Source organism: Xiphophorus hellerii, chromosome 9 (genome assembly GCF_003331165.1).
Source record: "Xiphophorus hellerii strain 12219 chromosome 9, Xiphophorus_hellerii-4.1, whole genome shotgun sequence".
Lineage (NCBI taxonomy): Eukaryota > Metazoa > Chordata > Actinopteri > Cyprinodontiformes > Poeciliidae > Xiphophorus > Xiphophorus hellerii.
Window position 1 is genome coordinate 10,036,609 of NC_045680.1, and position 13,397 is coordinate 10,050,005.

At 35.9% G+C, this 13,397-nt stretch overlaps 1 protein-coding gene across 1 annotated transcript in view; it reads left to right on the forward strand.

Annotated features, from left to right (window-relative positions):
* The window catches only part of LOC116725853 (adhesion G-protein coupled receptor D2), an 89,211-nt gene that overhangs the window by 72,727 nt on the left and 3,087 nt on the right, over positions 1–13,397 (forward strand). The window contains exon 24 of the mRNA XM_032572231.1: positions 666–739. Within this exon, the coding sequence (XP_032428122.1) occupies positions 666–739 (74 nt within the window). The remainder of the gene's footprint in view (positions 1–665; positions 740–13,397) is intronic.

Sequence of the window (13,397 nt, forward strand, 5' to 3'; positions counted from 1 at the left end):
ACGACAAACGGAAAACTCGCAAAGTCTACATATTCTTAATGCTATTGTGTATTTAAGAACTTTACAGGGTCCAATATCCCATAGTTAGAAATATTGCCAAATTTTAGTAATTACCCAGTATGTTTGACTTTTTTGTTTCTTCTAAACAGAAAAAGACTTTCTCATTCTGTATCAAACAAATCAACAGCTTCAGGAGTTACTTATACTTTTTTCAATAAACATTTTTCTTATTACATGATTTTTATTATAAAAAAGAGAGATAAAGTTGAAATAATTAAAATCTTCACAGTTAGTGTAAGATAAGAGATATTTAGATATTTTCTGAAGATGTATAAATATACATGTATCTCAAAATTTGATATCTGTCTCACATTTTATTTTAAAGCTTCCTCAGATATGAAATTTCATATGTATATGAAACTGATATATTTAAATTGCTTATATTCAATTATTATTTCATTTTTGTACTTCAAAGCTTTTTGTACGTTGTTTTTATTTTCTGCTTTGATTAATTCTATATCATGTTATTGCAGTGATTGTGTACTAGTGACCTTTTTTGTATCATGATTAGACAAAATTTGTGATGATGTGCAGAAACGAAATGTTTGAAAATGTGCGCCCAGAAATTCAAAGAGCTAACAGTGACTGTATTTAACTGTCTTCAGGTCAGTTACCCAATCCATGTGCTGAGGAAAAATCCCTGCTTCAAATGTCCACATTAACTCCATCGGATAAAAAGGTAACTTTCTTTTTATATATATGCACAGAGTTTACATAATAACATCATTGGTCATTCAGGGAAATTGTGGTTTGGGAAAACAGCAAAATGATCTGAATAAGTAGGCAACAAATTTAGATGCATCACTTTTTGGACAAAAACATTTTGAAATTTAGACCATTCTTAATTTGGGCTTTATGCTCATCAAAATATGTTCCTTTTGTTACTGCCTAGCAACACTTCAGCTGGACTGGAATCAGCATTTTTAAAAGATCTTTCTTTTGTCTTCAAATATTTAATGAAAGAAGAATTAACAAAATTTATCTTACAAACAAGACATAACATGTATTCCAAAGTAAATTATGTAAAAAAGAAAGATATCAAAGACATGATCACTCAACAATAACCTCCAAATAATTTGCAAATAGGATTGCCCCAGATCCTATGGGGCAATCAAGTCAAATCGGTTGACCTTTAGAGTTAAATAACAGTATGAAAATGTGTTTATTCTTTTATTAAATTCAGTTCAGATCTTTATGCAAAATGACAAAAGTTCTACATTGGTCCTGAGAGAGAACAGCAGGACAAAAATACTTAGAAGTAAGCAGGCAAACTGAAAACATTTATATGTTGTTTTTTTTTTGTAAGAAAATAATTGCAGGTATAACAGCCAGACCCTTTAGTCAAAATCAGCTTTGATGAGTAAAGAAGTTTGTACATTCAGTCCGGGTGGAAATGAATTAGAAGACTTCCAGGACTTGGCAGAAGTCTCTTTCTGGCTTCCTCCAAGCCTCCCACACAGGCTCCTCAATGCTTAACTGACTGCCTCATCACTGAAATACATCCAGCATCCAGCTTTCAGAACTAACATTTAACAAACTCATCCCCCTAGTGGCCACCACTAAAACCACTTCTCATACACTTTATACAATATTGCATTTACCTTTTAAAAAAGAAAAAAAAAAAAACCTTCATCATAAACTCTATGACTAAATGATATCATGTAATAAGATTGTTTTGCAAGCTCATCTGGTAAAAAATACAAAAAACAACATATTTATAAAAAAAAATTTCAGTTTGCTTTACAAAACTAAATTTTTTTCTAAAATTCTCTGTCATTGCTGTCTATGCTATCATTCCTGAAACTCCCAGTATGTAGTGAAAACTGATCTTAAAAGGTAATGTTTGTTTTTGTATGTAATTGTTTTAAAGGATTATTTTTTTCTGCTCACATAAACAACTTTCATTGTTAAATATTGTGCAATATTCATACACGATACTGCTAGACATTACACACCACATAAATTTACAGTTTAAGATCAACTCTCTGATTAAATGATGTTTGCAGTTTTTCGTCTTCATTTTCTGTCATTTTTTTGTCTTGGCAAACAGCTCCTGCACAACATCTTCAATTGTTCTACTTCCGAACTGATCGAAGCCGACTCTGTTCTCTGGCTTTGTTTTCCTTTGCAGCTATTGGGTGGTCCGTGCCTCACTCCCTCTCTTCTTGCACTGTCGCACTCTCGCTCATTGTCAAGTTCACTCTGTCTGTTTCTCTTCACTTGCTGGGAGTTTCAGACTCTGTCTGAAACCCAATACCTGAGTGTACACAATTAAGTTCACACCAGAGGTTGTTGGGTGGAATTGTGATCTCATTCTGCACCATCTGCAAGTTAGGACAGCTGGATTTGAGCAGAGTGTGTGGCTGGTTAGTTGGTCAAGGTTAGCTAAATGCTTGGAAGTGGGTGTGTTTCAATAAGGAAAGGTTTGTAGATGAATAACAGTGGGAAGTTGAAATCTGTAATTTGTTGTGAGATCCAAATAATGCATTTTTAAAATTGTTATTTTGCGAAAGCAAATAGAATTTTTTAATGTATATATTGTAACAAGGATTTATTTTTGTTGAAAAATTTAAAAATTTTGTTGAAAAGTTGAAAAATACTAAGATTAAAATTCCACATGAGCGGAATGTTACTAAAAACAATTCACAGAGTCACAAAGAAAACTATTCCTGGTTTACCCAGCTGAGCTCACCCCAGCTGACCTTCTCATCCTGTTAAGTGTTTCAGTGTTGGACCTGTTAGCCGCAGCTCCCTCTGAGTACAGTTCACACGCGATTGGGAGTCCCATAACAGGCCAGCTGGAATATCCAGTCCACTCTTTCATATGCACAGAAAACAAAGCCTCTGTGGAGTCACTAGTGGTCAGTCAGCATGTCAATCATTCACAGGGAGTGTTTTTATCTAGATGTGTGTACTAATATTTGGATGGTAGTTAATGCTTATGACTATGTTCTAAATTCAACATAGAGTTTTTCTACATTAACATTTTTCTACATTAACTGTTACTTAGAGCGACCACTAAGCACAGATATGTGATTGAAAAGCTCTCTTTCTATAACTCCTTAAACATAAATAAGTAATTTAATGTATTTATTACTGACATTTTGTATTTATTACTGACTTTTTGTGTTAGACTGCTCTTGTAACTTTTTAGCTGAAAATGTTGATTCCTGCTCTTATGTAGAGTGACATCACAATTTTCTGTGTATATTGAAGAATGTGTTGATGTCTTTCACAATCCAAATCTTACATTTTTAAATCCATGGACTGCAAAGTAACTTGTGCAATATTAACAACCTAGATGTGGGATCTGTGATCAGAGAATGGCCCAATCCGATCCAGCATCAGTACCTGGCCAAATACTGATATAGTTACTATTTACCGCAATGCAATGTTGTTGCTTGCGGTGGTTTTTGAACCTTTTACAGCATTTTACTTCCAGAGAGCTGAAAGCTTTTTAAAATACAAGTATGTGGCTTATAGTTTATGTATGATTAGCTTGTAAATCACAAGAATTGAAATAACAGTAAATGTTTAAATAAATAGGTTGTGGATCAAAAAATATTGGTATCCGTGGATTAGTAAACTCAGATATAAGGATCGGATCATAACCCAAAAATCATGGATTGAAGCATTTCTTGCTGTAATGGCATTTTTCTTCCTTTTTTGTCCATTGTCACAAGTATAGTCAAAAGCTATCTTAAAAAAAAGGTGACCATCAGTACACATTCCAATTTGTTTTAATTGCTTTATAATGCCTGTTTATAAAGAGGCACTTTCAGCTTGTAGAAGACTAAATTTGACCTCTGTCAAGAAAAATACTTAAATTAAACTGGACAATACTGCACCATATTATGCATTATAAGGTGTGCACAAAGGTTTAAAAATTGTACCCATTGATCAATTGTATCTCACACGCAAAACACTCCTGAGAAATAAAAATTCCTTGGGAGGAGAGAGCTGCAGGTTCATGTACCAGTCATGTTCCATTAATCCAAAGCAACCTGTGGTGATTGATCAATTAGCCCCGCTTTAAACAGGAGCTCAACGTGATCAATAGCACTGATCATCAGGCAGAGGATTTTCATTAAGACCTGCAGCTCTAAATCAGTAAACTCCATTAGCATAGTCGAAATGGACTACATGGAATGCAAAATACCCAAATAAATAAAATAAAATAAACACAGAGACCGTTGCCTCTGACTTGCTGCTGAACTGAGTGTAAATGACAAATTACATAATACTGGTTTCCAAGAAACCTGTTTTGAAGTCAAAGGTCTTTTTCTAATAAGACATGAAATACAGCCAATTAAATATTAGAACAAAACCAGTGACTGCTAGACAGGTCCTATCTATACAATGCTCAAAAATGTCACTTTCCTGTATAGTGAAACATTTGAAAAAGTATTCGCATTCTAATAGGCTATATGTTAGGAATAGGTTACCATGGGTTCTGACTAGGTCCTTCTTGTATTGTCAGCTTCAGTCTTGGTCCACCATTTAATGATTGCTTGTTTTATCATTAGCCTTATTAGCAGGTGTGGCTAGTAAAAAAAAAAAAAGCCAACCTTACTGTCCATGGGGTTGGCTGGTCTTTTTTTAGTCTGTTCTTTATGAGGTACTTCATCACACAGTGTATTTTTTTATTTTTTTTTTTTGCAAGACAGTTTTGAAAAGTCTTACTAAAAATAATTGTAACCCTAAATATAAGTACAACTTACTCCCAGTGTCTCTAAATAGTCTTTATGGTACCACAGTGAGCATGTCTGGTTGTATTTTCCCTTTTAGCTACTCATTGTTGACCTGTTTTGTGAGTTACCTGGAAAAACAGCGGATGTCCCTTGCACCACAGCGATACGTCTGATTCACGACCCCATCGAACCCATGGGATCACCAGTGGGCTAAAACACAAAAATACAGTCAGCTGCCATTGACAAACACACCTTTCTCACCCTTCCCTTAATCTCAATGGGGCCAAAAGCCATTGTTTTACTCAAACAATCCTCATTGAATTAAACACTGGCAGCAAGCTTTTTTCAGTGAGGCTGAGCACACTGCTGTCATGGGTCTGATCGTTAATGTGCCATCAGTGCACCGCACATCCTCAGCAGACACAGGCAGCACTGAGAGTATTTCCTCCATCTGTAGGTGACTAACTTTACCCAATTGAAAAATGTTACAGGATCAAAAATGCAGTAGTTCTGTCATTTTAGCAAAAAATACTTTGTAGCAAAGTAAATACAAAAGTATTGTCACACAAAATATTTTTTGAAGTTAAAAGAAAACTGTTTTTTTTCTAGAACATTTTGCTAATAAGTGACAAATCGTATTTTATTCATTGATTAATATAGAGTAACACTGTCCATGAAATATGATTTCTCACAGAACAACAAATCTAAAATCTTTGCAGTCCTCCTAGATGACTAAATTAATTTGGACATTCTCACCACAAAAAGGTAGGAAGAATCGGACAAATAATGAACCAACAAGGATTCAGTCAAAGCACAATGACACCCACAACTGCTATTTATTTTATATAAGCAAACTTGTACAACTCAACATGTATGAAAGTGTCCTCACCAACCCCAACCACAACAGCAACAAAAAATATGTATTTCTACTTTCAGTCTCCAAAGACAAAGACAAAAAACTAAGACCAAAACATTCTACACATTTTCCTTTTGTTTTATCTAAATTTGACTGCAGAATTTAAAGATTTGATCTTTTTCAGTTTTTGCATAAAAAATGTTATGTGTCCTCTGTTTCATCTATAACAACTCATTAATGGCACCTTTTCTTGAAATTACCTTTAGGGTATCTATTTAAAAAAATGTCCAGGTTGCACTGTGATAAAACGTGAATGAAAAGTATTTATACTGAATCAGGTTTTACCTTGTTACAAAGGTCAGTGTCAGAGGGAGAATGCTGTCTAAAGATGATGCTTACATTTCTATAACAGTTACGTGTGTAAGGCTGTGCCCTATCGCTGTGTATTGGCGGGAAGGAAGGGAGTTGGTTGTAGAGATACTGGGGCAGACAGGAAAAGATCATCCTGGTGTTACCAGTGCTGAGGTGAAGCCTGCAACCACCCCCGCACCCAGGCCAACACAAAAATTTCTCAAATGCTCACACAGAGTTTACCACGTTAAAAACACAAACATTAACCTTTTTATGCTTTACTGTAGCTCACCTTACACGATCTCTGTTGGAAGTGCTTTGCGCTTTCCCGGTGTCCATACTGATGTCTTGAAAGTTTAGAAATATTTTTATTGAGGTAGCTTGACAGCATGATGACATTTTCGTGAGTTATGCTTGGGTTGAGGTGGGTGGGATGGATGGACGGATGACACTGTATCCACCCCCACAGGGGAGAGGAAGTCCCTATCAGAACACAACAGGAAAAGGACAGAGCAAAAACAAGTGCATGTCTTTTTGCACATTAAATCACTTCCTGTAGGACATTAAATTATTTCTTTCTGTGCCTCTACATTTTAACAAATGGAACTTCTCTTTTTGGAAGGCAAATTGATCACATCTTCCAATGGACGTGCATGTAAAAGCTTGTCACAAAAGGTGTTTGCACTGAGAAGTGAAATATTCTCAAGCCGAAGAGAATTTGAGATGGCACAGAATACATCTGCATCATTTAATTCCTGTCCTTTGGTCCAGTGTGAAAATGGAATTCTGTGCAGCCTATCAATCTGATTTACTGCCTTGACTTGCAGATGTGATGACTATCATCGGATACAAGAGCCACATAAATCCCTGTTCTGTGACACATCACAAGCCCTGAGTCTGAACCTGGGGCCTTGATCACCATCCAAAATCTGAAACAAAGAGACAAAGGTGTCTGTGTTGCTTGTATAGGGAAAACTCTTTGAATTGGGACAATACCAGATAAAGATTCAGTTTTGCTTAAAATAAAAAGAGTAACAGTACTTTTTACGCCATCTGGATTATTCATGTTTTTTAATATTGACTGGCATATTGTATAGTCGGCACAGCTTAGACATATTGGAAATGCAGGTCTCCCTGTGCTGTTCTCATCGCAGGGCACAGCTGTAAAAAATATGACTTCCTTCCCGCTTGCAATTTCCTGTTTATGTCGGAATGCAGGTCAGGAGAGGAGTGTAGTCGTCCTTACCTCATCTATCGTCATCGTCATACAAAGTAAAGTTGACGCAGGGTGTTATAAATTCCACTATCCTCTATTTGAAGAAAATATCTGTCCAGGAATGTTTGCCTTTATTTAATTAGACAAGACTCAAATCCCTAAATTACTCTCAGCTGACACTTCTGCTGTTTGGCATTTGTGCGAGTCTGTTTGTATTTAATTGTAACATACAGTACATTGCCATTTTGTAGGTAGAGTGGTGTGAAGAAGTGTTTGCCCCTTTTCTGATTTCCTATTTCTTTGCATGTTTGTCACCCTTACGTTTTTCAGAACATTAAACAAATTTAAATATTAGTCAAAGACAGCACAAGTAAACACAAAAAAGCAGTTTTTTAAATGTTGTTCATTATTTAGGGAGGAAGAACTGCAAACCTACATGGCCCTGTTTGAAAAAGTGATTTGATGTGCAGTTACACCTGTTTGCATCTCATTTTTGGCTTTTGCTGCACATTTGCATCTCTCCTTGAAAAAAGTAACTGAGTTAGATTTCAAGTTACTTCATTAGTTCCATTAAACAACTGCTGACAACAGCCCCCGCTGCCTTAGCATAAAAATGACAACCAGGATGAGTCATCTGTGTTTAAGGGCATTATTTCCTCAACTTCTTCAATTCTGCTTACTGGTTTTGCACCGAAGTCCTGCTTTTGTTTGAGTGGGGAAACTCCTGAAGTTTAGTCAGAGCTCTCTGCTTGACACCACCTGGTGAGACTTGCTCTGTCAATTAGACTGTGCTATGCTCAAATGTTTCCTCATGTCTGATGTATTGTTGAAGCTGTTGATAGGTTGGAAGACTATTATTACACCCCAAGATAAAAACTATAAGATGCAGTTGTTATATGTTGATTTCATACTACAAGAGTTGACTGGAAAAAATAAGATTTACAATTGACAGTGGCAAAAAAAGTTTATATTGATATCAGTTGACATAAGCCTAAAAGCAATGTAAATGCAGTGAGAGAATTTTAATTTTCTTTTTTTTTCTTTTTTTTTACATGCTATGTTAAGGTTTGTCAGTTTATTCAGGAAAATTTGATCTCTACATCAGAAATCAGCCGGAAAGCGTATTCTAGGATTGATTGGTAGTAGCTCCATCCTCCACTGGAGAAGTACAGAAATTCACTCTCGTTGTTCCGTCTCCGGAACAACGAGTGTTAAGAGTGTAACAATAGCACTTTGTCGTCATCACAGAGGTTACAACGGACATTCATATTGTCATCTATAGCTGACACAAACTCAGAATAGTGCCTGTAGTAAACGAGCACCTCTCTGCTCCCTCCATTGTTTACGTTTGTGTTGCTGGTTGATATTACACACGAGCCGTCACTCCTTGAGAAACAAGAGGAAAATCACAATATATCTTTTTACTAAATGAAATGCCAAAAATAGTAGCACCCAGTGATTTTGATACGTCCAAATCACATAGGGCTCAGAGTCGGTCACATCTAACACCGCTGTTAACTACTATGCCCACACAGGCTTGTGACATGATTTGCATTTGCTACTCTCCGCAGGTTTGTGAGACCCAACCAATCAGCCCCTAAAATGTCTCAATTGCGCACACACACAGATCTTCCCAAACCTCCCTGTTCGGTTGATTTTCTGCTGTTTTGCCTAAAACAGGCAGCAGCTGCTGCTGTCAATGTTTAATTTAAAAGCTCATATTCTGCTCTGCATGATACATTGTGGTCAGGAGCATGAATGGGTCTGATGAAGAGCAGGGGTTCTGATGGGAGGGTTGATGAAAACAGGGGGAGTATGCGTAGACCCAGAGGTCTCCGGGCGCAGTCATTAAGATGGCTCTTCTGCTTGGAGATGAGACAGCCCACTCCACACACTTAGCTCATTGAAGATGATCCCCTGCATACTAGGAGCATCCATTATTTATACATCTTAAAAAATTCCAACTGACATTTTTATCACTTATGAATGTCAGATTTTTTTAGGTCTGAACATATGCGAGTTTGCTTTTGTTTCTGCATAACTGGTTTCAGAGACGTAAGAAAATGTTGATTAGTTATTTACATTCACCAATCATCAATATCATTTTTTATAGGTTAGTCTAATATGAACATCTTAGGTTATTTAAAAAGAAAACATACATTTGCCTTGCAAGTTTGACTTTATGGTGTTTTCTTTTTCCCACTTAGATTCCCCCTAGCAAGCTATAAACCATATACAAATATTTGGAGTCTCCAACAAGTTCTGTGCTTGATTCATCCCAAGTGATAACTAATCATTAAATTGGTGGTTTCTTCATACACATACAACATTCAAAGAAAGTTAATAAAATTTAAAATGGTAGAGTTCAGGACCAATTCACATCCTGATATGCATTTGGAAACAAACAAACAAGACCTTCTAGGCAAACAAACTAGAGTTTGATTAAAGCTAATTAAACAGAGCTGGTGTATCTGTCTCCTAAATCTGCAACTGTTCATTGATAATGTTGATTTTATTGTAAAAAATAATATTATCCAAGTTATTTGTTTTTTCTTTGTTTGCATGTTTGTTTTAATGTGTTGTTCACTTACCACAACTTTTACTTAATTGTGATAACTCTGTCCACTCAAAATAATACTGTCACTGTTTCTTCTGAAAACAACATACATATAAGTAATATGATTAGCTTGATGTCAGCAATGATATGATAATCAATAAATAATTCCTAAATAATTCCAGCATATTACTGGCCTATGCAAGCCCATCATGAAGGCAAGACCCTCCACTGTCTACCACTGCCATCTTGTACAGATCTGGCCATGCCATATTGATCAAACTGCTGTCTGGTGCTTTGGTGTGTAAAGCCTCAGGCTTTACACTCTCTCACCTCATCTTACATCACTCAGGTCATATTAGACTCAAAGCTTGCCCTCCACTGTTAGACCCTCACTACACTCCCAAAGAAAGCACTTGTCAACATGAAGTCAATGTTTATGTTGATTTAAATCCTTTTTTTTTTGACAAACCAAGATGAAGTCTAGCATACATACTTGCTATCAAGTTTGCATTGGTCAGGTGTTATTTGACTCTCTCCCTCTCCATATATATATATATATATATATATATATATATATATATATATATGTGTGTGTGTGTGTGTGTGTGTATATATATATGTCTGTACTTTATCCCTCTCTGTGTATTTTCCTCTGTATTCATAGTTCCAGAAAATACAGGGTATTTTCCTTTCAGAGAAAATGTAAACATTGTTAGCTTGCACTTCATTTTCCAGCCAACCCTTTTTACATTTATGCATACACGATCAATCTTTGAGAAGTACCATCACTGCAAGGCTTTTAAATGCTTTGCTCAAGGGCACCTTTGCAGTAATTGTCTAACCCAGCCAATTGTGTTTGTCTCTCCCTTTAACCTCCCCACTTATTTTATAGCCGGTAGTAATATGGTGCTCATGGATGACAGATGCAGTGTCCTGACACTATTCCCCGGACGTCCCTAAGGCTTATTGTAGCTTTAAGTGATTTTAAAGATTTAAAGTGACTTTTTGGTGGCTTAGAGCCAGACACAAAGAGTGGCAACAAGTCAGCCAACATTGCAGTTTATGCAACAGTGACTGGTAAGATATTCAGCCACATAAACATTTTCTTCATTATTTTATGCATTTAACTTTCCCTACTAGAGAGCATAAAACTTTTTAGATTAAAAAAATTATTAAAACCACATTTTGAACTAAGGCGAAACACTGCACTTACTGTTGGAGATACATTGCCATGTAAGAACCTGTTATATTTAAGAGACTAGAACTTCTCCTTATTATGTACTGAAAATCTTTTTTATTATATTAGGAGCCACTCAACAGTTGCTAAAGCAATCATTTGTGATTCAGATCCACAATTTAGGAAACCAAGAGCTTGAGACTTCCTAAAACAACACTTTTTCCCAAATGTTTCTAAAATGAACTTCTCACCCAACAGATAGCTAAAGAATTTTCTCAAAGGGTATTGTGTCTTAGTTCCTCATATTGTCCTTTTGCCTGTTACATTTTAATCCCTGATGCTCATTTTAAAAGAGCGATGTTACATCACTGCAGCTGCCTCTGGCAAAAGACAGATTCTCTTAAGACTTCAAGCCAGCAAACTGAAACCATTATTGTCTCAAGAGGAAGATAGCAAACTAAATAATCAGTTTTCTTTGATGGGGACAATGTGGACACAACTGTTTGCATGTGCGGGCTTCCGAGAAATGTCCCTCAAGCTGAAAATGAGAGTGTTTGTACAGAAGCAGAGAAGAAAAGTTATTTTTTCTTTCTTTTTGTGAAGATTCACAGTTCATTTCATTTATAGAAACAAATGGATGGTGTGTTAACACATTTCATCATTGACAAACATGTTCACTAATAGACACTATCTCAAAGCATGTTGACTTGTAAATCTATCAGTATTTTCATTGTATATATGCAGCATTCCTGGTATACACAGAAAGTTTCCAGGGAATTACACAACGTTAAAGGACAGGGAGACATGGCATGGCATGTCAATACCACATAGCTCTAGCAGAAAAGTATACAAAAACCACTGAGACACCCACAGTTGCTGTTTGTGAGCATAAAGTTTCTCAGATGAAAAAAAAACAACAAAAAAAAACCCCTTTTTGCCCTTTGAACAAGGGCAAAAAGATGATTTGACTTGAATCTTGTCTTGGATTGCCACTGTTGTATGCATTATTGCCCAAGTTCAGTGTTTAGTATCATTTTCCTAAAATAATGAATGGCCAAAGTCATTTTTTGCCAAAAATGATTGTGCAAATAAATAAATAAGGAAATAAATAAATAAATAAAAATCCCCACCTCTTTGTTTTTGCCAAAAGATGAATTAGGCACAAAAAAATGGCTAAAAATTACTTAGATTATTATTTTAGGAAGGTGATGATATGCAACATCATCACTTCTCAGCTAATTTTTGCTATCTAAATTTTGCTTAGTTTCTTGATTTTTTGATATTATTTTTTTTTACTTTAGAATCACTTATGAGAATATGATTATCACAAGGTGTGAGGCTAAGCATAATTGAAAAGGAGAGGTTGTAACAATCATATATTCCCATCAGATATATAGCTAGTTCGTATAAAAAGAGGCAGTGAAACCTAAATAGACATCATAGTATCTAAAGAACTATGTGCAATAAGTGAGCTATAAGTTCAGAACTACTCACCCACTTGTATTCATTAATCAGATTATTCTGCTTATTTATTTTTGCTGAATGCTTCTACTAATCTATTAACTGTAAGAACAAGTGGCTATAGTCTTTCAAATAAGCAATTAAATCGCAAACATTAGCAGCAGCTCAAGTGTTGATTAATTATGCGTTTTTAGGAGAATAAACTTCTTTAGGTTAAGTGGCCACTAATTGTTTTCTTACCTTATTGTAGTTTTGTTCCATGAAACTTTTTATCGTCTCTTCACAGACATTCTCAGAGGTCACACGAAAAATATAATTATGTGTTTTATCCCAGATGCTGCAGTTGATGAATAGTGTTGTGATTGTCAGGTTGTCATTTCATTACAGTCACAACATTCCTTCTTTTGTTGCTCCCATAGAGCTCTCCTTTTGATTTCATTGAAGGAAAGGTCAAGTTTCCACAAGCAGTCATTCACCAGCATTCACCTTCGCCACTTGGCTGAGGTCTGGCAAGATTAATTCTTTGTGTCTTGCCGTCTTTCTATGAGCCAGGTTCATATTTCCTACAATGAAGCCAAGCAAACACAGGAGAAAGTGTGTGCTTTTCTTTAAAAGACATTGGCGCAACCGTTTTAACAGAGCGGCTGCGTATGAATTAGATGTTCTAACCTCCCGCTTGCTAAATGGATTTCTAAAGTGGCTGTAGTTGGAGGCTTTCAATCGGATGCAACCTTGAGTCCTTTTTTATGTGAGCTCTGTAGGATTTAAGTGCCGGTATAACATGAGCACGACTGAATGCATGCTCCTCATTTTTTGAAATTGAAAAATCTCCAAAGGCTCTCCCCTTTGTGCAGGCAATTAATGGAATGCTGGCAGCGAGGTACAGGTGCTTAAAAGTTGTATTTTTTTTTTCTCGCTCAATCTTTTTTTTTTAATGAATAATAAAGGATAATCATTGTGGTGGGGAGGTGGGGTAGGGGGACAGCGTAATGCTGTAGGCTTCCTCTTTATGCACAATGATGTATAAT